At 43.1% G+C, this 22,379-nt stretch overlaps 1 protein-coding gene across 1 annotated transcript in view; it reads left to right on the top strand.

Moving 5' to 3' along the window:
- cfap299 (cilia and flagella associated protein 299) overlaps nt 1–20,903 on the top strand; it is a 947,170-nt gene extending 926,267 nt beyond the window's left edge. Inside the window, exons 5-6 of the mRNA XM_068015303.1 lie at nt 15,417–15,546; nt 20,682–20,903. Coding sequence (XP_067871404.1) covers nt 15,417–15,546; nt 20,682–20,777 — 226 coding nt within the window. The 3' untranslated portion in view covers nt 20,778–20,903. The remainder of the gene's footprint in view (nt 1–15,416; nt 15,547–20,681) is intronic.
- Nucleotides 20,904–22,379: the final 1,476 nt, after the last annotated feature.

Raw genomic sequence — 22,379 nt, 5'->3', positions numbered from 1 at the left:
CTGTCAGAACAGCCCCCTAATATAGGACCATTCCAGAACAAGAAATACTTGCATTTATATAGCGCCTTTCATAAGCACAGGACATCCCAAAACACTTTACAGCCAGTGAAGTGCTTTTATAGCGACTGTTATAATGTAAGAAGGATTAATGTAATGGAGGGTAAAGTTCACTCCAGGCTTCTCTTCTCTTTTACAAATACATCCTCAGATTCCTTTCCCTACTCCCTCCACCCTCACCTCTGACATCAAGCTCAAGGAGCTCATAGATTTCTTCCTCACCAAGATTATTCATGCAGCTGGCTCTGCTGCTCCTCCCCTCCCCACTTCCTCTTTTTCATTAAGCCAAATCTCTTCCATTCCCAATCCCCACCCAATACCATTCCTAAACCTTTATCACTCTAGTTTCTCCCCTATCTCCCTTCACCTGCCATCTCCAACCTCAACTCATCCATGAGAATCACCTTGTTCACTGAACCCCATTCACATCATACACATGTTGGGCAACTTCTTTTCCTGGCTCCCGTACTAGCCAATATTGTAAATGTCTCTATCTCTTCAGGCATTTTCCTTACCCTTTAAAAACTGCCATCATTACTCCTCCCCTCAAAAACTCACTCTTGAACCCCATATTTTCATTAACTACAACCCCATCTCCAGCCATCCTTTCATCTCCAAGTTCCTTGAATGTCTTGTTGCATGCTGGCAGTACTGCATTGTCCGTCAGCAGGAATGGCGGGGTGGTAGACAATCAGTGCCAATATGCTAAATGCCATCTGACTGTCATCATTAGCTGTCCCTTGATTCGAGGATGACGTTTACTCAAGGTTGCTAGTTTCTGCCGTGGGTCTTCAGGTGACTGAACGTGCCGATTCTCGACCCACAGATCTTTGGGCACATGGGGCAGGACGTTCCACGAGGTAGTGGGATCCGGAGTGCAGGCTTTTCTCCCTTTCGTTTCCTTCTCTGCTGCCACTCTGCCTCATCATTAAGGCATTTGGACTCAAAGCATGATGCAGCTTGGATGGACAAGTTGTCGCTATTTTGAATGATTGGTAGCAAGCTCCTTCCAGTCATCAATGTCAACACTGTCGCGCTTCAAAGAGAGCTTCCAAGTGTCTTTGAAGCATTTTCTTTGTCTTCTTCTGGAACGCTGGCCATTCAAGAGTTGAGAAAACAGTACCTGGTGGGAGATGGTTTTCACCCACAGTGTCCAGTCCATCAAAGTTGGTTTTTCAGGAGTTTTCCTGAAAGCTTGTGGAGCTGGCCTCAAGAAGGACACTAGCGTTTGTTCGATGGTCCTCCCATTGAATCTGGAGGATGCAGTGGAGACATTGCTGATGGAATTTCTCTCGTGCTGTTAGGTGACGCTGATACACAATCCAGTTCTCATTGCAGTACAGGAATGTGGCAACAACTGCTCTGTACAATAGGACTTCTGTTGACTGGCAGAAATCTTTGTTGTCAAACACTCGCTGCCGTAATTTATAGAAGGCTGAGCTGGCGCTGCTGATCCAGTGTTGGATCTGCTCATCAATGGTGGCCTTTTGAGAGGTGGCTGCCAAGGTATGGGAAGTGCTCAACATATTCCCGAGTCTCTCCTTCAATGACAGGTGGAATATTTGGCAGACCAGGTGTGGGTTGATATATGAGTTTTGTTTTGGCAACATTCAAGGACAGGCCGAGTCTCTCGTATGTATAGTTGAAGAGATTGAGAGTGGCTTGCAAATCTGTTGCAGAGTGAAACAACAGTGCAATCGTCCACAAACTGTAGATCATGTATGTCTATGGTGGTCAGTTTAGTTTTCCACAGAGGCGACAAAGGTTAAAGAATTTTCCATCTAGGTAGTATTTAATACTCACACCAGATCTTTGATGAGGTTATTAGCCAAGGTCAGGTAGATTGTAAATAGTATGGAGCAAGTATGCTTGACCCCGGTCCGGATTTTGAAGCCATCTGTTTCAGATCTCCCACTCAACTCAGTTGCAATCATATCATCATGGAGCAATTGTAGGATTGTGATGATGTTTCTTGGACATCCAAATCTTTGGAGCACAATCCACAGAGCTTTGTGATTTATGAAATAAAATGCTTTGGTCAGGTCAATGAATGCAATGAAGAGTTCCTGGTGGTGTTCTCGACATTTTTCTTGGATTTGTCTGGCAACAAAAACCATGTAAGAGGTTCTTCTGGAAGGTCTAAAGCCACACTGTGGGCTGGATTTTATGAAGGAGGCAGAGCTCACAGCACTGGGCTGAAAAGACGGGGAGAGCTCTGCTCTGACCCCAGAGCGATCCTCTGGTCTTTTGAGGTCAAAGATTAAGGAGGCAGGATCCCCGTCCCTTTAAACACTTAATAGGGACAGGGATCCTGCCCCAAAGAGTTGCCTGCCAATCACAGGGCCGAGAGCTCAACAGTATCAGCAGCGCCACCGGAAGTGGTGATCACTGCTGGTATTGCAGAGGCCTCAGACCCAGGCCCAGTGTTGGAAACTCAGACCCAAGGTGGGTGAGGTGGGGTCACTAGGGCCAGTCCAGAAGGCCCCGATGAGTGGGGTGGGAGTTCGGTCCAGGGGAAGTGGGTTCCCGGGGCGGTATAGTGGATCCCAGGGGATGTCCTCCATGGACCACAAATTCCCCATAAAGGAGGAACACCCCCCCCCCCAAGCCCTCAAGGAGGGTGGCTCGTTTTCCAAGTTGTCCTCCCCACGTGGAGGATGGCCACCTTCCCCCCCACCCCCACCGCTGGTAAGATCCCACGGCAGTGGGAAAGGACCCTTAATTGGTCATAAGTAAGCCACGTACAGGCCTCAATTAAGCTCTGGGCAGAAAGGCCGACGTCAGCCGATTCTGCCCCTGAGAAGATCAGGCCCGGCAATCCCAGCGTTGGGTTCAATGGTGGCCACTGCCGCTCCAATTCTCTGCCCGCCCCCGTCCCCCGCCCCCGCCACAGAACGTAACGTTGGACTGGGAACAAAATCCACCCCTGTGTCTCTGGGTGGATTTCCTCAGCCATGGGAAGTAGGTGATTCAGGAGAATGCGTGTCAGGACTTTCCCTGCTATAGACAAGAGGAAAATACCTCAATAGTTTCCACAGCTTGATTTATCTCCCTTCTTGAAGATAACTACAATTGTCGCATTCCTGAAGACGTGTGGGGCGTTGCGGGGTGTTCTTTTTCTTCACAAATCCATAAGATGAGTACATGGAGTTTTGATATGAGCAAAAGCCCACCAGCTTTAAAGACCTCAGCTGGAATACCATTGGAGCTGCAGGCGTTGTTGTTTCTCATCCAATTGATTGCTTGTTGCAGCTTTCCCATCGATGGTGGTTCACCCATGGATTCTACCACAGGGCACTAGAGTACAGCCTGGAGAGCTTCAGCAGCCACTGTGGATTCACGGTTGAGGAGTTGTTGAAAGTGTTCTTCCCAGCATTGACGGATGGCATTGTCATCCTTAAGAAATGAGACATCATCCTGTGAGCGAAGGGGATTTTGTCCAGTTGATCTTGGTCTATAAATGGCCCTGGTGGCTTCAAAAAAGATTTGCATGTCATGATGGTCAGCATATTGTTGGATCTCTCGGGCTATCCCTTCCCACCTCTTGCTCTTTACCTTCCGATTTGTCTTTGGATGTCAGCCTTGAGCTGTTGGAATGCTGCCTTCTTGACTTGCGACAACCCAAGGCATCTGACTAGAGATTGCATAACCGCAGCAGTCCTTCCTTTTTTTATGTTTTAACCTCATAAAGAAGCTCAGCAATCCCTTAACATTATTGATAACTTTTGCATATATGAACTAGCTTTTAACAACTTATCTACCTAAATCCCATTGATCATCTGCCTAGGACTTTATTTCATGCATACCTCCATCTGTCATTCTTCCATCCAAAATATACTGCTGTGAGATATGTGCTATCATGAGAATCTCGACTATATATTTTCTTTGATTGGGGCTTCTAATATCTGTGCCAGCATTGTGGCCACTTCAAATTGTTACTGTTTGCTGGGAGCAGTTTGTCTAGATGGAACACGCAAATTATCTCTTCTATCAATGTCTCATAGCTATTTAAATAATGTGTTTTAGTTCCTTTTCTTCTCTGATGTCTTTAATTACAGTTAATGAAAATATGTGCTGTGCCAGTCCAGACCACAGAACAGCCAAATTTGGTTGGCCAAATCACTATCATACTTCAGTCACCCGCCCAATGCAAGCAAGCCCATCCCTTGGCAGGATCTTGTGTTCGGAACTGAGGCAGGAAAGTTGGCCACCACAGCAAGCCTGTGAGGGCTCCAACAGTGCCTATGACTGTCATGAACAGAGCTTTTGTCTGCTGTTCTCCAACAGCAGCCAGAAGGCCTCCAGGCCTGAAGACCACTGGGGAAATATTCATGGAAAGTTGGTACTTACCTTAATTTTCAGGCTTCCTTTGCATTGTCTGAGGGGGTCCAAATGGAGGACCCAGCATATGGACAAATGAAAATGAAGGATGAGAAGAAGCAAGCTGGTTCATTCAGTATTATGACCCCCAGTGACCTCCACCCACCAGCAGCCATGTAATAGCCTAGGACAGGCAAAAACATCCTCAGCCAGAAACTTCTCCAGCTCCCTTTTAGACATTCGCACCATCTTTGGGGGCACCCTTCTGTCTGGTGAAGAAACAGGAAAATGAAGTGAAAGGGTCAACAATGCACACTTTATTTCCTTCTTGTTTTAACTGAATGGGAACAGCGAGAGGAAGACAATCAGGTTAGGGGAGGAAGCCTGGTCTAGCAAAGGGAAATTAATTTTATTTCAAGTTCAGAGCGTGTCAGAAACAGACACTGACCAGAAAAATTTAGGCAAGCCCTTTAATAGAGATAGTGTGGCATTTTTTACATTATTTTCCTTCTCAAGAAGGGTTCTGTTAAATCAAGATGATGTTTCATTACATCTTGTACTCTGTATATTCCACTTGTTCTCTAAAATATAACAGCTCAACAATGTGTTTCTGGCCTTGTTTCATTGAAGTGTTTCAGTACTTCTTTGCTTAGATTGGAGAAGTGCACATGAGGGCGTGTATGAAGGACACTGAGGGTGATTTCAACCCCACCTGCCTCGTAGAAACTCAGCAGGTGGACAGTTAAAATTACCCAGGTTACTTGCCTACCCTTGAACTTTTGGGAACTAGCCTGTCATGATTTTCACATGCTCTCATGAGCAGGCGGCAAGGCCATCTGCCCAAAAGCTGAGCAGTTCTTTTTTGTTATATGCATGTCAGGTCCAGATGATGTAATCAAGATCCAACTGCAATTTTCACTAGGTAGCCTGAACAGTAAGTGAAAGTGGGTGTCTTATCAGGCCAGCCCAGTGAGGAAGTGGATCAGAGCTAGAAGAGGTAAGGGTTTTTACAATTTTCCATGTGAGGTCAGGAGGAGCAGGCGTGTTCCGCACCCCACAAGGAAAGTTCAGGCTTCCTTGCCACGATTGTTCCCACTATTCACTAGGGCCACTGCAGCTTCTCCAGTCGCTCCACATAAATGAAGTCCCTCATCACTGAAAAGATTCCAGTGAACCTCTTCTGCATCCTTCCAAAAGTGTGGTGCCAAGAATAGAACACAATACTCCAGTTGAGGACTAACCAGTCTTTTTAAAAGTTTGGCATGACTTCCTTGTTTTTAGCCATGGTTCAGTGTGAGGACTCTTGCTCTGTGTCAGAAGCTTGTGGTTCAGGTCCCACTTCAGAGACTTGAGCACAAAAATTTAGATTGACACTCCAGTGCAATACTGAGGGAGTGCTGCACTGTCACAGATGTTTTCTTTTGAATGAGATGTTAAACCGCGGCCCTGTCTGCTTTCTCAGATGGATGTAAAAGATCCTGTTGCACTATTTTGAAAAAGAGGTATCGCCGGTGTCATGGCCAATATTTATCTTTCAATTAACATCACTAAAACAGATTATCTGATCATTATCACATTGCTGTTGGTGGGAGCTTCCTGTGTGCAAATTGGCTGTCATGTTTCCTACATTGCCACAGTGAGTGCACTTCAAAAGTACTCCATTGTCTGTAAACTGCTTTGTTACGTCCTGAGGTCATGAAAGGCGCTATATAAATGCAGGTCTTTGCTTTCTTTGTACACCATTCCTCTATTAATAAAGCCAAATATCCCATATAATTAAAGTAAAATACTGCAGATGCTGGAAATCTGAAATAAAAGCAGAAAATGCTGGAAATGCTCAGCAGGTCTGGCAGCATCTGTGGAAAGAAAAGTAGAGTTAATGTTTCAGGTCTATGACCTTTCATCAGAACTGGCAAAGGTTAGAAATGTTTTAAGCACGTGAAGCTGGGGTGGGAGGAAGAGAACAAAAGGAAAGGTGTGTGATAGAGCAGAGGGCAGGAGAGATTAAATGACAAAGATGTCATGGGACAAAGGCAAAAGCACTATGTGCCTATCTTAAACTTGGTTTTTCATGTTTGTACTTTTGGACAGAGCTATTATTCTGTCATTAACACTGTCTCTGGTTTAATGCTTTGTCTTTCACCACTCCATTAGCCCTCCCTTTGTTTTTGTCCCATGACATCTTTGTCATTTAATCTCTACTGCCCTCTGTCCTATCACATACCTTCCCCCCATCCCTGCTTCACTTGCTTAAAACCTATTACATTTCTAATCTTTGCCAGTTCTGATGAAAGGGCACCAACCTGAAACATTGGCCGGAATTTTACAGTGGGTGGACGGGAGCCGGACTCCAAAGTAAATGTCAGTGACGAACCCACTTCCGCCCAGCCTGGGGATCCATCCTGTATTTTACAGATCCCCAGGCTTTAATTGGCCCGAGGCGGGACTTCCACCCACTTGATGGAGGAGGTCCCACCTCAGTGAGCTGCTAGCCAATCAGTGGGCCAGCAGCTCTTAGTCTCAGCAGTGCCACCGGGAGCGGTAGCCACTGTTGGGACTGCAGCCCAGCCGACGCCATGGACCCGAGAGTGTGGGTATGTTTGGGTTGCCTCACCGGAGGATCGGTCGTGCCCTGGTGAGGCTAGGGTGGTCGTTTGGGGGGAGGGGGAGCGTCATGGATCCCGGGGGTGGGTTGGGAGGCGGGGGCGGCCCTCAATCGGGCACCCTGTGCCCGACTGCCATGTCCCCCTCCCCAGGCACACGGAAAGGCCGGCAGCCATTGCTGGGCGGCCTTTCACCTCCCCGGCACACCCGCTTGCCACGGGTAAAATACCCGGGCGAGGGCCTTTAAGTAACCGTTAAATGGCCACTTAAGGGTCTTGATTGGCCTCGGGTGGGCAGGCCGTTTCCCACCACCCCCCGTCCCCACCGGACCTCCGTAAATTTGTTTGGAGGCGGAATTGGGGCGGTTAGGCCTCCCGGAGCCTGCCGCTCAATTTTACGCCGCCCCCACGCCACCATCCGACCCGCTGGGGCGGCGTAAAATTCCAGCCATTAACTCTGCTTCTCTCTCCAAAGATGCTGCCAGACCTGCTGAGTATTTCCAGAATTTTTTGTTTTTATATCAAAATCCCATATGCTTTTCTAAGCCTCTCATACAAAATATGGAACCAACTTCCTTTATCGTCGAAAGGAAGAAGGGTGAGAGGAGTATAATACAGCAGTTAAAGAAACAAAAATCGTGGACTCTGGAAATGTGAAGAAACAATTAGAAATATTCTGTGAGTTGGTAGGTTAGCACTTCAGGTATTTACATCTTTTTCACTTTGTTTATTTAATGTTAATCATTTTTGTCATTGTGCTGCCAAATCTAGTGACAAACCAATGCATTTCATTATGTCTTCAGTCATCATGACTTCCACCATACTCTTAACATTTGTCAATATTTTTAATGAGATGGTGTCCCTTTAAAACATTATACCAAAAAATAACATTTGTCAAGATGGTACCACTCTATAAAAGATTACTCTGCTTGTACAGACTACTGTATATAACCGTAATTAGGCAACAGATAATATTCAATGTGCTGAGCATTGCATAGATGAATAACTGAGGCAAATGTTATATTTAAATCAGAAATTTTCTAGAATGAATGAGGAGTGATTTCGTCCACTAGAATTCTATACTTGGATCGGAATTATATTTGGACTGAGATCAGCCCTTTTTTATGTCTTACGTAGATGTCTAAACTATTTCTTGATATAACAGTTATATGTATCAATTCCCATTCAACAAACCAGGCCAAATTTGGCTGGCCAGTTCCCATTGAAAATAATAGGAATTCCTCAAATTCATCAGAGTAAAATGGTTAACCTCTTAAGGTCAGATTCTGAGTGTACTTCTGTATATATTACAAATATTTTTCATGTTGTAGAATACATGGCAAAATAAATTGTTGCATCTTAAAAATGTGCAAATGACAAGCTAACCCAATAAGTTTGTTAGTTAAAAAAACATATTTCAAAATGTACAAGTAACCAGCACAGAGCAGGAAATTCTCAAATTTATTAAGTTCACTGATCTCTGCTGAGCCTACAGTAGGAATGCTAATAATTCGCTAAAAGGAAACACTCTGGCCCTAGGAGAGCAGGAAAAAAGTCAGTCAGGGGTACCTGTTCTTGATTATTATTCACTAACTTCTTCCGGAAGTTGTGTGCACACTTCTGTCTGCGAGCAGTGGATGAGGACAAAGTTGGGCTCAGCTCTGATGTCTTCCAAAATTATATACATATCACACTGTCAGACTAGCAAATGCAAAATAGACATTTGGACAAGGTACTCACAGCATGAGTCAGCGGCTTCAGGGGAGATGGGGAAAAGGTAAGTGCAAAATAATGAGGGCATTTTGAGGGTAACTTTAACTAACTCGCCAGATGTGAAACCCATAGGATTGGGTGGAACACCAGTTTTACAGCTCTCCCAATATAACTCCATTGACTTCAATGAGGACTAAAATTTAGTGAGATGTAAAACCAGCTTTGGGCCCACTCTCATCATTTCCTGAAGGGTCAGTTAGGTTAAAATTGCCCCCAAATGTGACTCTTATCATGATGTGCTCACCGGCACTAATAACTATAATATTACAAACAATATTTCAATTGTAAATGAAATCTTCAGAGAACTCTGTACTTCAGAGTGTGGAGAGTTAAAACAAACCAGAGATTAGTATGTGAATTAGACCTCGCCACTATTCAAAAAGAAAATAAAACCTGGAGACAACATGTGTCATATGATTTCAAGAGCATAACATTTTAAACCTCCAAACCTCCTTAAACCACATTAAAATTTTGCCAAAGTGTGGTGTTAACGGTTCTAAAATTTGGCCATAGTGGACCTTTGATGTGAATGGCTGCCAGTGGCAAACACATGTTGCTGCGTTATAGTGGTCCAGTGTGTCTTACTATGTTCTGCACATGTGACAGACTTCAAAGTCATGGGCTGTTTGCAACAGAACATTCTGAAGCCGATCTGCCTCAGTTGCTGAAGGTTTTTCAATGCTTGACAGAGAACGCCTGCCCACAGTTGTACAGATTGTTCCTTCTTGTTTTAGGTAATCATTTGATCCACAGGTGGTTTTATTTATGAACCAAGACCTATATGTCGTTTCACTGCACCCTGGAGTTTGCAAACCATAATATAAAATGCTGTTACATACCTTTAACCCAGTGCAATGTATCCCCTTTTACAGAATCTAGTTCTCCAGTCCAGATTGACACGTAGTCATCTGCAAATGCCAGGTGACTGAACTGACGGCTTAACTGGATAAAGCCCCAGTCCATATGGACATATTTGATATCATATTATAATCACAAGAATAAGGACGATGTTAACACTGTCTGCCCAGCAGAAACCAAGCATCAGGCAGTTGCAGTCATCTGTGGGACTCATTCACTGATATCCTGCACCAATCCCTCAGGCTACAATTTCAGCCTGCTCCTCTGAGCAGGTGAGAAGGACACCTGCTGGAAACCAGCAAAATCCGTCTTTTAATATGTAGAAAGGGCTATAATAACATCTTCTGGGCCCAACAGAAAAGCCATTATAGATTTTTACAACATCAACCTATCTGGGGTCAATGGAGACCCAAAAATACATCTTTTTACATTTTTGACTTTCATTGTAAAGCCTGGAGGAGCTGAAGTTCTCTTCTGGGAAGTCCCACAAAGTTTAGCCATGGGCTCCCCATCACCCTCAAATCACTAGGCCCCCGGACATTTCTCTGCCTGCTCTTTATCCAATTGCCTTCCCTCTGGCTAAAGTCCTGCTACTCGACGGGACCCGACAACATGTGTCGGGTTCGGGTCGGGTCGCTCTTCCGGGTCCGGCTTTCAGGCTCGGGTTGGGTTGGGCCAGGTCCAGGTCAGGCTGGACACACATAATAAGAAGTATTAAAAGTCAAAAACCTACGTGAGCTGCGAGTCCGGGATGTCAAAGAGAGAAATTCTGAGTCTGCGCAGTGAGCAAGTGAGCGTCTCTATGACGTCATCACGCTCAGCTTCCTGAAGATTGGGAGTCGCAAGGTAGGTAAAGGGAACATTCCGGTGGTCGGGTCAGGCTCAGGTCGGGCTCGGCTCGGCTCGGCTCGGCTCGGATCAGGCGCGGAAAAAAAGTGGAGGGACTCGGACCGGGTTGGGTTTGGGTCTGATGTGGTTCTGTCAGGTTTGGGTCAGGTTTTTTTTCTCTGACCTGAGCAGGCCTTTACCTCTGGCATTGTGCTCCCGCCTGCTGGAAAGCTGCTGTTTCTTGCCAGTTTTAGACAGTAAACTGACTGGTGGTATGCAAGGGAAGTCTGGGAATTAAAACATCCTCTGCCATCTCAGAGCCATGGTAAGGAGGGATTTGTCCCTCACTTAAGTACCGACTCACTCAACTCCCATTCCGAGTTAAAATTGGGGCTCGTATAATTGCGGTCAGCAGTACTTGGTGTTTTTTGATTAGTTTATTCAAATTACATATTCTCTGTGGAAAAAAGTTCATCTATTCAATGTGTATGTCGCACCTATGAAGGCGATTGTACTATTGAGTTATACAAAGTAAACTTCTAGATCCTATGCTGTGATTGTTGATCTCAGCCAGTCAGTAGGATTGGAGCTACAGTCAGACTAAGTGTTGCTGGACTAGGGTGTGGAAAGCCTGGCAGTGTTTCCATTTCTGCTCACTGTCCAGTGACCCTCTGTTGGAAAGTACACATGTGTGCATGTGAGGGCAAAGTAACGCTCAACAGTGATTTCATGCATTGTCAGACGACCTGCGAGCATACAATAATTAGGCTCATGCTATAAAGTATGAAAATTTAGCAAAGTATCAAATGGCAATCAGTACTTCTAAATCCCAATATGAGGCATTGGGCATTTTCCTCTTTAGCACTTAAGTTTAAAGCATTTCCTGGTCAGAGCACATAGAGGAAAATCATGTTGCGAGCTGAATGCCTGTCACAGAGCTCACACAATTTTCCATTCATTTAAATGAATAAATGGAAAATTGGGTGGGCTCCATTATGAATACCTGATCTTCTGCTCTGTGCACCCTGCTCAGACAATCCCATGCACTAAAGTGGAAAATCCGCCCAGTATCTTCAAGAGAACAGATAAGTAACTTGGCAAAAGATGTTTAATTGTTCAGTTAGCCCTGGCAGCATTCTACAGCCATTCTGAAATTTAAACTGTCAGCATCTCATAGTTTTGGTTCAGTATTATAGTGAAAGAAATGTTCTCTAGATAATTGTATACCGATTCCAAGAGCAGAATTCCAATGCTCCAAGCCACTTCCTACTCAATCCCATTGTACAGAATTCCTGATCCAAGCATAATACTCATATGCAAAAGCCTGATCCAAACAGAAAATGTGCTGCTTGTAATGCACAACATACTTCTGATCGTGCTGCCACACTCGAGCAGGAATCCTCAGCATTTTCTACAGTTTTGTTCCTCTATCTAAAAATAGGTGTTTCTTAAGCACTTTCTATAGTTATTAAGCTAGAGAGGAAAACTGGAGGTTTGAAGCAAAAATGAAAAACACTGGAGATGCACACCGGGTCATTCAGCATCTGAAAGAGAAACAGTGCAGGTGTAACCAGAGTTGTGGTGATGGAAGAACTCACTCAAAATGTTCAGCTACCTTTCACTTTAGGATACTAATCACTTAGTTGTACATTGCCAGCATATTCTATTTTTATTTCTTTGTTGCATGAAAGGCAAAATATAATGGCTTGGATTTTGCTATCAATGACGAAAGAACGGTGCTCTTCGATCACCTTGCTGACAGCTTCCCACAGATGTTTCACATGGCTTGTCAGCAGAGATTTCCTCCAATCTGGCATCTTTTCCAGTGCAGTGCTCTCTATAGTGGATCTGTGGCATGTATGAGCAGGAAAAACAAGAGCGAGGCTATTCAGCCAATCAGCAACAACAACAACTTATATTTATATAGCACCTTTGCCATAATAAAATGCCCCAAGGTGCTTTCAATCACAGAGTCCAAACCAAGAAGTATAAAGCAGGAAATATAAACTAGATTTAAATGATGTGATAGAATGCAAAATAAAGATTGGGAAATACAGATAGAATTAAGGGAGAGAGATGAAGGAGACAGACAGAAGAAGTAAAAACTAATTTTTAAAAAATCTCCAATGTTAATTTTCTTGAGGGAATGAGACTCCACATTAGTAAAATTAATTTTTCAGGATCAGAGAGGTTGTTCAGTGTTAATTCTCACCTATTATGCTGTTAAAATCTCACTTACTCCTGAATGCACCTCGCCTTTTTGGCCATTTTTAGTGCAGATTTTGTGAGTAAGTATAATGAGTTTATGCCATAGCAGTCATTTCAATGCCGAATCTGCTGATGAGAATTGCAACAGTGCACTCCATGGAGGAACAGGCTATCTCTAATAGTAGCTTCTGGTTTTCCCATTTAACTGCAGAAGTTGCTGTCAGATTTCTTCCATTATAATGGTGAGCACTGATAGCCTCACTGTTATTCTCCTCGCAGATTCTGAGCCATTGTGGTAAAGAGATTTGTAGAATTATAGAATCTTACAGCACAGAAGGAAGCCAATTGTCTAAAATCTGTGTCCTCCTGCTAGTGGAAACAGTTACTCATATTTAGTCTTCATAGTCTTTATCAAAAGTCTCCATAGGATTCTGAGTTGATTATTTTTATCTGGTATTTGTAAAACTCAAGATTCAATATGTCTAGGCAAAATTATACTGTCTGTGAAGATTCTTTATTCTTTTCTTTATTCATTTTTGAGGTGTAGGCATCGTTGGCAAGGCTGGCATATCTTGGCCAACCCTAGCCCCCCTGAGGAGGCAGCAGTGGATCTTTTTCTTGAATTGCTGAAGTTCATGTTACATTCTTTGTAGTGGCTTGATACAAGTGAGTGACTTGCTACATCACTCCAGTGGACAGTTAAGCATCAGTCACCTTGGTGTAGGACCAAAGTCATATATAGGCCAGACAGGGTAAGGATGGCAGATTTTCTTCCCTAAAGCACAGCAGTGAACCAGTTGGGTTTTTATGACAAACCAACAGCGTCATGGTCACCTTTACAGTATCATTAATCAATATTTATTGTGATAGATGGTCATTTCTGTACCACAGGATGTAACAACAACTTCATTTTCAGAAGGTTACTTTTGCTAGTTCAACTGCTAAGAGCAGCAATCTTGTATGAGAGAACAGTGGTGTCATGTCATCTAGCATCTGGCATCACCGGATGTGATCATGAACTTAGTTGTACTTCAAGCATAATAAAGCAAATAGTTCCAGAAACGTTTTAATTGATCCAACATTTCTTTTAGGCCATAAAAACGAAATCAACTGGTGGGGGTGCATTACTCAATTGGCACAAAACATTTGTTATGGCCTAAGCCCAAGCCATAAACATTCAGCAAAATAAGCATTGAGTTTTAAGTTCTTGGTAAAGTACAGAATGGCAATGACGTCCTTTATGTTATTTTGAGGCTTGATTTTAATAAGATGCAGCCACCTCTAATTAGTTCCAGCGCAGTACTAATTTCTTTTTAAGGTGGTTTTGGCCCCTTATTTTTTAATCACCGAACATTGTTCAGCTGAAGGGCCTGACAAGTGATTTATTCCCAGAGCTCAGAGCTATCAGCATTGCACGAATCCTAGGTGCGAGATGTTCAGTTATATACCTGAGACATTGTCTCACACCAAGACATAAACATGTTAAAAGCATCAAGCGTCACACAGGCACCAGCAGTGAACTTGGATTAAAGAATCTGTCTGGTTAATCCAAGTTTGCTGTCCCATTACTGCTGTTGCAGCTGTCAGAGTTACTTTACAATGACCAAGTCAGATGTTAGAGTGACTGAGTTTTCACTGTGGTAACTACAGAAAAGAGTACTTTCAAGCCACTCACCTTTCCGAAATTGCATGGAAAAATAAGCCAGACACCAGGAATGATGAGTGTTAGCTGCGGTATGAAAGCAGCTGCTGTGAAGTCCTGCTAAAAAAAGCTAAACTTGTAAAGTTAAAACAAAATCTAGCAACCTGCTTCACTGCCAGTCGTATATCAGTGATTAAGAAGCTTAAGAGCCACACTGCTAGTAGGAGTCAGCAACGCTCCATGTATGCATTTGAGTACCATGTGTAGCCAAAAAAATATTAGCAATCAAGCCTCTTGTTTTGGGTGTAAAAAACACTACTCTATCCTTCAATCTAATATAACTGTGATATTAACAAATTTGTCTCATCTTTCTCTTGTTTCATCATTCTCCATGCTTTTCTTTGTTTTCTTTTGATTTTCTTTCCAACTACTTTGCTTTCACTTGCTTTTTAAATTACTATCTGTTTCCCTTTTTTTCTATTCTTTAAGTAATCCACTGAGACAAGAGCCACTACCATAGTTTTCTTTTGCTTTCCCTCACTGGACAGCAAAAGCATGCTATTCAGATGGAGCTATCCCTGAATGCACAATGGCAGTGAAGGCCCCATATTAATCCCATAATAACTGACATTTTGATAGAGGACTAACATTGCTATCATGAATGTCAGGAAAACCTTTCCTCAGTAGCAATATCTTGCTTTCTCTCTCGTGTTTACACCCACTCTACAGCAAAACAACACAAAATAAAACTACAAGGTCAGGATTTATCAGCACAGGACAGGTATAGATCACTCTCTTGTGGTAGGAGGGCATGATATCACAAACTCATGAGTGCAGTTCATCCTCAGTGCAGGAGAGTTCTTAGGTCTGCTGTTTCTGTTCTTGAAATAACTGCTATAAAGAAGACTGCAGTTTGGCATGGCCTCTGATTCTCCATCCATTCCACCACACAGCATGGCTGAACTGATGCTCACCATTTCAGGGTATTACTTGGACAGGCAGTGCCTGTGTTTATTAAATAAAGTCTTGAGAAGGAACATGTGTGCTTTCCAAATTTTATAATAAAAAGATATGCTTGAATGGTCAATTGTACCTCAACATACTCATTCCTATTTATTTTCTGGCAGCTTCTACAATTGGGACACCCAGAGCTGCACATTCAGTTCCAGCCCATATTACCAGGTGATCACAGACAACGCCTCTGGACTCCTTTTCAAAAACAAAAGAGATCGAAAAACAATACATGTTGATCCAAAGGTAAAGGATGTTTTTCTGTTCCTCTCTAATCTCCATGTATCTCGTCCTTTGTTCATCTCTGAAGTACAAATAACATTTTGAAAATCTGACAAAACAGAAATTAAACATAGAAGAACGACAAACAAAGAAAAACTGAAAACACTCAGCGAGACAGTCAAAATCTGTGCAGAGAATAGATGAGTTAATGAGCAGGCTAGGAGGTGGGGGGGCATAAAATCATGTGAGAGGTGGGGGTGCTGTGCCCATCACCTACCTGCCCTGCTGCTATTTTATCAGCGATGGGGGAGGTGGCAAGTGGCCTGCTGCCCTTAGGCCAACTAAAGCCCTTAAGTGGCCAATTAATGGGCCTCTTCACACAGCCACTGGTATTTTACCAGCGGTGGGCAGGCAGTTCAGCACCAAAGGAGGCCACCAAGTAATACATGATGGCCTCCTTGTGCGGTGGAGGGGGGGGGGGGGCACTGTTACAACCAGGTGAGGAAGGGGTCTCAGGCTCCCCTTTTGCCCCTTCTCTGGTTTGACCGCAAGAGGGTTTATCTTTTTAACACAGCCATTTAACTTAACACCTCAGTGAGCACTTGCTCCTGTTACTCTAATATAATTTGCAAATGAACCAATCAGACAGGTTTTCTTGAGTTTAAACAAGAAAGATGTAAGTTTACTAACTTTATTACTCTAAACCAGTTAAAATTACTAAAATACATGACGCATCTATGGTTCTATGGTTCTATCCAAGTTCACATTCACACGAGAGGCATACATAAAAATAGATTACAGAGGGAAAAAAAACAGAGTTGGGAAGTTGGAGTAGAGTCATTAATAAAAATGGAATTTAAATACTGAAGTTTAGTCCCAGAGTTCCTAGCTGAAGTTGTAGTCCTGAAGTCCTCGCTGGGTCATAGGTCAGGTTTGCTTGTCAGGTTCCGGAAGGCAGACGAGGGGCTTTATCCATGTCCCCTGGTTGCTGGCTGTGCTGGGCTGTAGGATTGCAGCTGAGGTGTTGCTGAAACTTTGATGGAGAGAAGGAGAGAGAGAGATTACAGCTCTCTTGCTGGCTTACAGTTATAGGCTCCTTCTCAGGCATAGTTCACAAACTCCCAGAGTTACACAAGCAGTCATGTGATGTGACCACCTCTTTGTTTGAAACAGCATCTTCTGGAATGATCTTTGAAATTCAAGGCTGCTCAGACATACTTGGTGGGGGTGGCGGGGTTGGCTCTTTCACAGTCAATGGGTGTCGACAGCTGTTGACGACTGTGTTGACAAAGCCATTTTAGGTAATTTAATCAGAGAGCACTTGCTAGACTGGGTAATCACCTCTGTCTCCAGCCGGCCTTTGGCTTCTCATGTGCAAATTGTGTGTGTGGCCACCTTAGCAACTCGCTGTTCTGTTTTTAAAAAGTTGTTTGTAGCAATCTCAGTAAAAGTCTCAGGCAAAGTTCCACACAATGAAATTAATATTTCCATTTGGCATGTGGGGTTTTCGTCACTGGTGCCCTGTGTGCCCAATGGGCTGCCCCCGCTGAAACAAACCCCCCGCCCTACACTCTGAACACCACCACCCCCCCTCACTCCCCGGGGCCTAGCCAATTGTCCCCACCAAGGCCCGATCTCCACTTACCTTTTTGGAGGCTGACGGCCATCGTGGCTCTTCTTGCTGTGTACAGTCCCAGCAGTGGCCACTGCTCCTAGAGGCGCTGCTGGGATTGAACAGCTGCCAGCCCTCTGATTGGCCGGCAGCTCTTGGAGGTGACACATCCTGCCTCAGATGAGCGGTAGCCTGGACTGAAGCCAATTTGGGGCCTGAACCACGCAAAATAGCAGCGTGGCTTTCAGGCCCAGCAGGCGGACTCACCTCAGACTTTCCAGCTGGTGGGCGTGGCCACAGCCTCATCGTTAAATTCTGCCCAATATATCAGTTTCTACCATTTTCTGATTTTGTTTCAAATTTCTAGCATCTGCAAGTTACTTTTGTTTTATAATTATTATATAAAGGTTTGCGGCAAAGACATCTTCAGAAACAATGAATATTCATGAGGTGACATGAAGCTTCATTAAACTTTATAGATTCATAATGGCACAGAAGGAGGCCAGTCAGCTCATTGAGTCCATGCCGGCTCTCTGTAGAGCAATCTATTCAGTCCCATTGCCCTGCTCTATCCCCGTGGCCCTGTAAGTTTATTTTCCTCAAGTACCCATTAATTTCCTTTTGAAATCATTCATCATCTCCAATTCCACCACCCTCGTGGGCTCGCTGCATAAAAAGTTCTTCTTCAAATCCCCCCTCTCTCTCTTGCCCAAAACCTTAAATGTGTGTTCTTTAGTCCTTGTACCATCAGCTAATGGGAACAGTGTTCTTTGTCTACCCTATCCAAACCTGCCATAATCTTGTACACAGCTATCACATCTCCTCTCAAACTCTTTTGCTCCAAGGAGAACAACTCCAGCTTCTCCAACCTAACCTTGTAGCTAAAATCCCTCTTCCCTGAAACCATTCTGGTAAATTTCCTCTGCACCCTCTCAAGGATGCTCACATCCTTCCTAAAAGTGGCAAATGGAATTCAACACGGAGAAGTGTGAGGAGATGCATTTGGAGAGGTCAAACAAGGCAAAGGAATACTCGATTAATGGGAAAATACTGAGAAGTGTAGGGGAAGTGAGGGACCTTGGAGTGAATGTCCACAGATCCCTGAAGGTAGCAGGACATGTCAATAAGTTGGTTAAGAAGGTATATGGAATCCTTTCCTTTATTAGCCGAGGTCTAGAATATAAGAGCAGGGAGGTTATGCTGGAACTGTATAACTCATTGGTTAGGCTACAACTTGAGTACTGTGTGCGGTTCTGGTCACCTCATTACATAAAGGATGTAAAAGAGGGTACAGAGGAGATTTATGAGGATATGGCCAGGACTGGAAAAATGCAGCTATAAGGAAAGATTGGATCGGCTGGGGTTGTTCTCCATGGAACAGAGAAGGCTGAGGGGAGATCTGATTAAAATGCAAAAAATGTTGAGGGGCCTAGATAGAGTGGAGATGAAGGGTCTATTTACCTTAACAGAAAGGTCAGTGACTTGAGGGCATAGATTTAAAGTGATTGGCAGAAAAATTAGAGGGAAGATGAGGAAAACATTTTTTCACCCAGAGGGTGGTGGGGGTCTGGGACTCACTGCCTGAAAGGGTAGTTGAGGCAGAAACCTTCAACTCATTCAAACAGAGTCTGGATGTGCACCTCAAGTGCCGTAATCTGCTAGACTATGGACCAAATGCTGGCAGGTGGATTAGAATGGGTGGATCATTTTTTGGCCGGCATAGACACGATGGGCCAAGTGGCCTCTTTCTGTGCCTTGAACTTTCTATGATTTTCTATGATTCTAAGTGTGGTAACCAGTATTCTAGTTGGGACCTAACCAGACCTTTATAAAGGTTCAGCATAACTTCCCTGCTTTTGTACTCAATGCCTCTATTTATGAAGCCCAAGATCCCATATGCTTTGCTAACTATATATCCTGCCTCCAATATATCTCAATATATTCTGCCTCCTTCAAAGATCTATGCATATGAACCCCTAGGCCCCTCTGTTCCTGTATGCTCGTTAGGACTGTGCCATTTAGTCTATATTGTCTCATCCTATCCCTTTTGCCAAAATGCATCACCTCTCTATTATATTCCATCTGCGACTTGTCTACCCATTCTGCTAGCCTATCTATGTCCTGTTGCATTTGATTGGTATCATCCTCACTGTCTGCCACACCTCCAAGTTTGACATCATCAGCAAATTTTGAAATTTTACTCTATATTCCAATATCCAATTCATTTATCTATATAATATATATATATATATATATATATATATATATCAAATAAGCAGTGATCCTAGCACTGACCCTTGGGGAACACCACTGTCTACCATCCTCCAGTCTGAAAAACAACCATTTACCGTGGCTCGCTGTTTTCTGTCCTTAAGCCAATTTTTTATCCAAGTTGACACTGGCCCGCCTAATCTATGAGCTTCAATTTTGTTAACTAGCCTTTTATGTGGTACTTTGTCAAAGGCTTTCTTAAAATCCATAGACAATTTGCATTGCTTTCCCTTCATCAACCTTCTCTGTTACTTCATCAAAAAAATCAATTAGATTAGTCAAGCATGATCCGCCTTTTACAAATCCATGCTGACTCTCCTTAATTAACTCAAAACGTTCCAAGTGCTTGTTGATTTTTTTTCCCCTGATTGTCGTTTCTAAAACCTTACCCACCACAGATGTTAAACTGATCAGCCTGTAGTTACTAGGAATGTCCTTACACCCTTTAGCTCCATCAATTACTGGCAATGTAGTAATTTAGCAATATAAATACATATTAATATCGCAGCTTCACCTTCATGGGCATTTACCATGACATTCTGCAAACTGCAGTTCCACACTCAATATGTCACTGAGAAATGAATTCTCTGAAACCTCTGTACAGTGTGCTGTATATGGTGCATCAGTTTAAGTTGACCCTCCGAATTTTATTTAGTATGGTGATTGTGATGGTTTGTCTCCAAATTTCCGTTATCTGGTTAATTAGTTTTCTCTTTCTGTCGTGTTTGTGAACATGAGGTAAGCAGTATGTTCAGAGCAGCAATATATTTATGGATGTCTTTGGAGGTTGAAGACATATAGTGATGGGGGGGCGGGCGGGGGGAAGAAATGGCGATCATGAAATTTGCCTATTGCAACTGGTTCCAGGAGAAAGTGATGATTTGCAGGCACTGGAACAAGTCTAGACAAACTGGAATTTGTGTGTTAGTTGGTGGAAGGATAAAATGTTGTCTTTTTGGAAGACCAATGTTAGAATAATGTTCTATCACACTAGGTTCTGAATTTACTGGGTAAATATTTCCAGAAGCTCACTGTTCTGCCAGGTTGGAGACACAGCTGAAAGAACCAGTCATATCTTTGACAGAGCACAGAGTTTTCTCCAAAAAAATAGCGTAACTATAGGTACCACAGCACAACGTCTGATCCCGTCCTGTAACATTTAAAGAGTACTGAACAAGCAGTTTGGAAAAGAAGCTTTAAGACAAAGAAAACACAAGTTAAACTTTAACATCCTCGCTCATACTATTTATTTTTAACTTGATTTTTTTCTTGGCAGGTCTCTCCTGGTGACAATACTACACGAAGCTTAATTAACACAGATCTTTATGTCCAAGTGGTCATTTATGACCACATCACAAGAAGAAAGAGCTGAGCATCTTAGAACAATGAAAGGATTATCTCCACAGTACTTGTTCTTGTTTCCAGTCAAAGTTTTGGCTGAACAGTTGTAACAACTGTGCTGAACAAATAATTAAACTTACACAGATTTCATAAACATCCATCCTCTTTTATTTACATTAAATATAAGCATTCCACTTTTGGTTCAAATGTATTAACTTGCAGCTGCAAGAAGCAGTTCCTACTTCAAATGTTTACCTAATTTGCATTTAGGTATATTAAATATAAATACATGCAACTGGGTTTAAAGCTTTTGTTGTTATTATGTGATAGGAGATACCATTTCCTCTCTGCCATGTTTTGGTCTTGTACATCACCTCTAGCCAAAAGTACAGGTTTCACCCAGACTCTGCCCCACACTAGAATAGCCAAGTGGAGAGACTTGTCTTGTGATTTTCCAACCTTTTGCTCCACCTCCACTTCTGTGAAGTGTTACAACCAAGGTGGGAAGAGTGCACAGTTTATTCAAGTTCTACTTCTCCACAGGTCACAACATATATTTCAATTTTCCCATTTACTGATACAGCCAATCATATACTCTATTTTTCTCAGAATAAAACAGACTAACCAGGTTTCGTTAATGAACAAAAAAAATCAGTTTATTATAAAACAAGTCCTAACCAATAATGAAGTAAAGCATAAACACACAGATAGAAATTCTAAAGTTCCCTTTTCCCTCACACTCTCATACACATACATACACCAGTTAACCAGAAAAATAAAAAGGGATTTTTGTTTAGAGCTCTATTACAGACAAAAAAACTGAATACTTGCTCATTCTTAAAGAAAAGAAAACTGATGAGATATGTTGTGTTCCAAAATGGGCATACAGTCTGACCTACGAGTACTTGTAGACGGGTCACTGGGACCTTTTAGAACAGTTTTTTTTCAGACAGCGTTCAAAATTAATTTAGCTGGCTTTTCTTCAAAGACAGGGGACAAGATGAATTGACAAAGTGGATTTCTCAGGGTCTTTTAGAGAGGTGCTGGAAAGCTGAGCAGGGTTGCAGTCTTCTCTCCTTCCTTGGGAATTCTCTTCTCCTTCTGCAGCCACTTTAAAGAGATGGGACAGGCTGAGCTGAGCCGGGGGTTCTGTCCTTTAGGTTTTTTTTAAAACTCCAACCCCTTTTAAACAGTTCATTCCCAGCTTCAAACAATTCAAAAGAGCAACCGGGAATACTTTCTGACCGGTCACTTCTCAGCACACGTCTTCCCCAGTTACTAGGGTTTCTGTTCTATTTTTAACTTGAGTCAAGTGACAACCAGTAAATGTTATTGGCAAACAGTTCTTTGAGCGTCCTCTTGATGACCCTCTGGGAAAAAACACTTGTCCAACATTTCTTCAGTTTGACTATGAATTCCTCAAAAGATATTTTTAACAAAATCAGAAGCACTTTCATAACAAAAGAAATAACTCAACCCCCACCTGCAACCTCCCTGCACAGCACAGCTGAGGTGGGGGACTCAGCAGAATGAGTGAATCCATATCCTTCTACTCCAAGCTGCCATTGCATGAGTATTGATCACAGTTAACGATAACAATCCCAGAGTGAGACCAAGGGCTGAATTCTTTAGC

This window comes from Heterodontus francisci, chromosome 1 (genome assembly GCF_036365525.1).
Source record: "Heterodontus francisci isolate sHetFra1 chromosome 1, sHetFra1.hap1, whole genome shotgun sequence".
Lineage (NCBI taxonomy): Eukaryota > Metazoa > Chordata > Chondrichthyes > Heterodontiformes > Heterodontidae > Heterodontus > Heterodontus francisci.
Note: the sequence above shows the minus strand (reverse complement) of the source record. Positions and strands in the feature narration are given on the sequence as shown.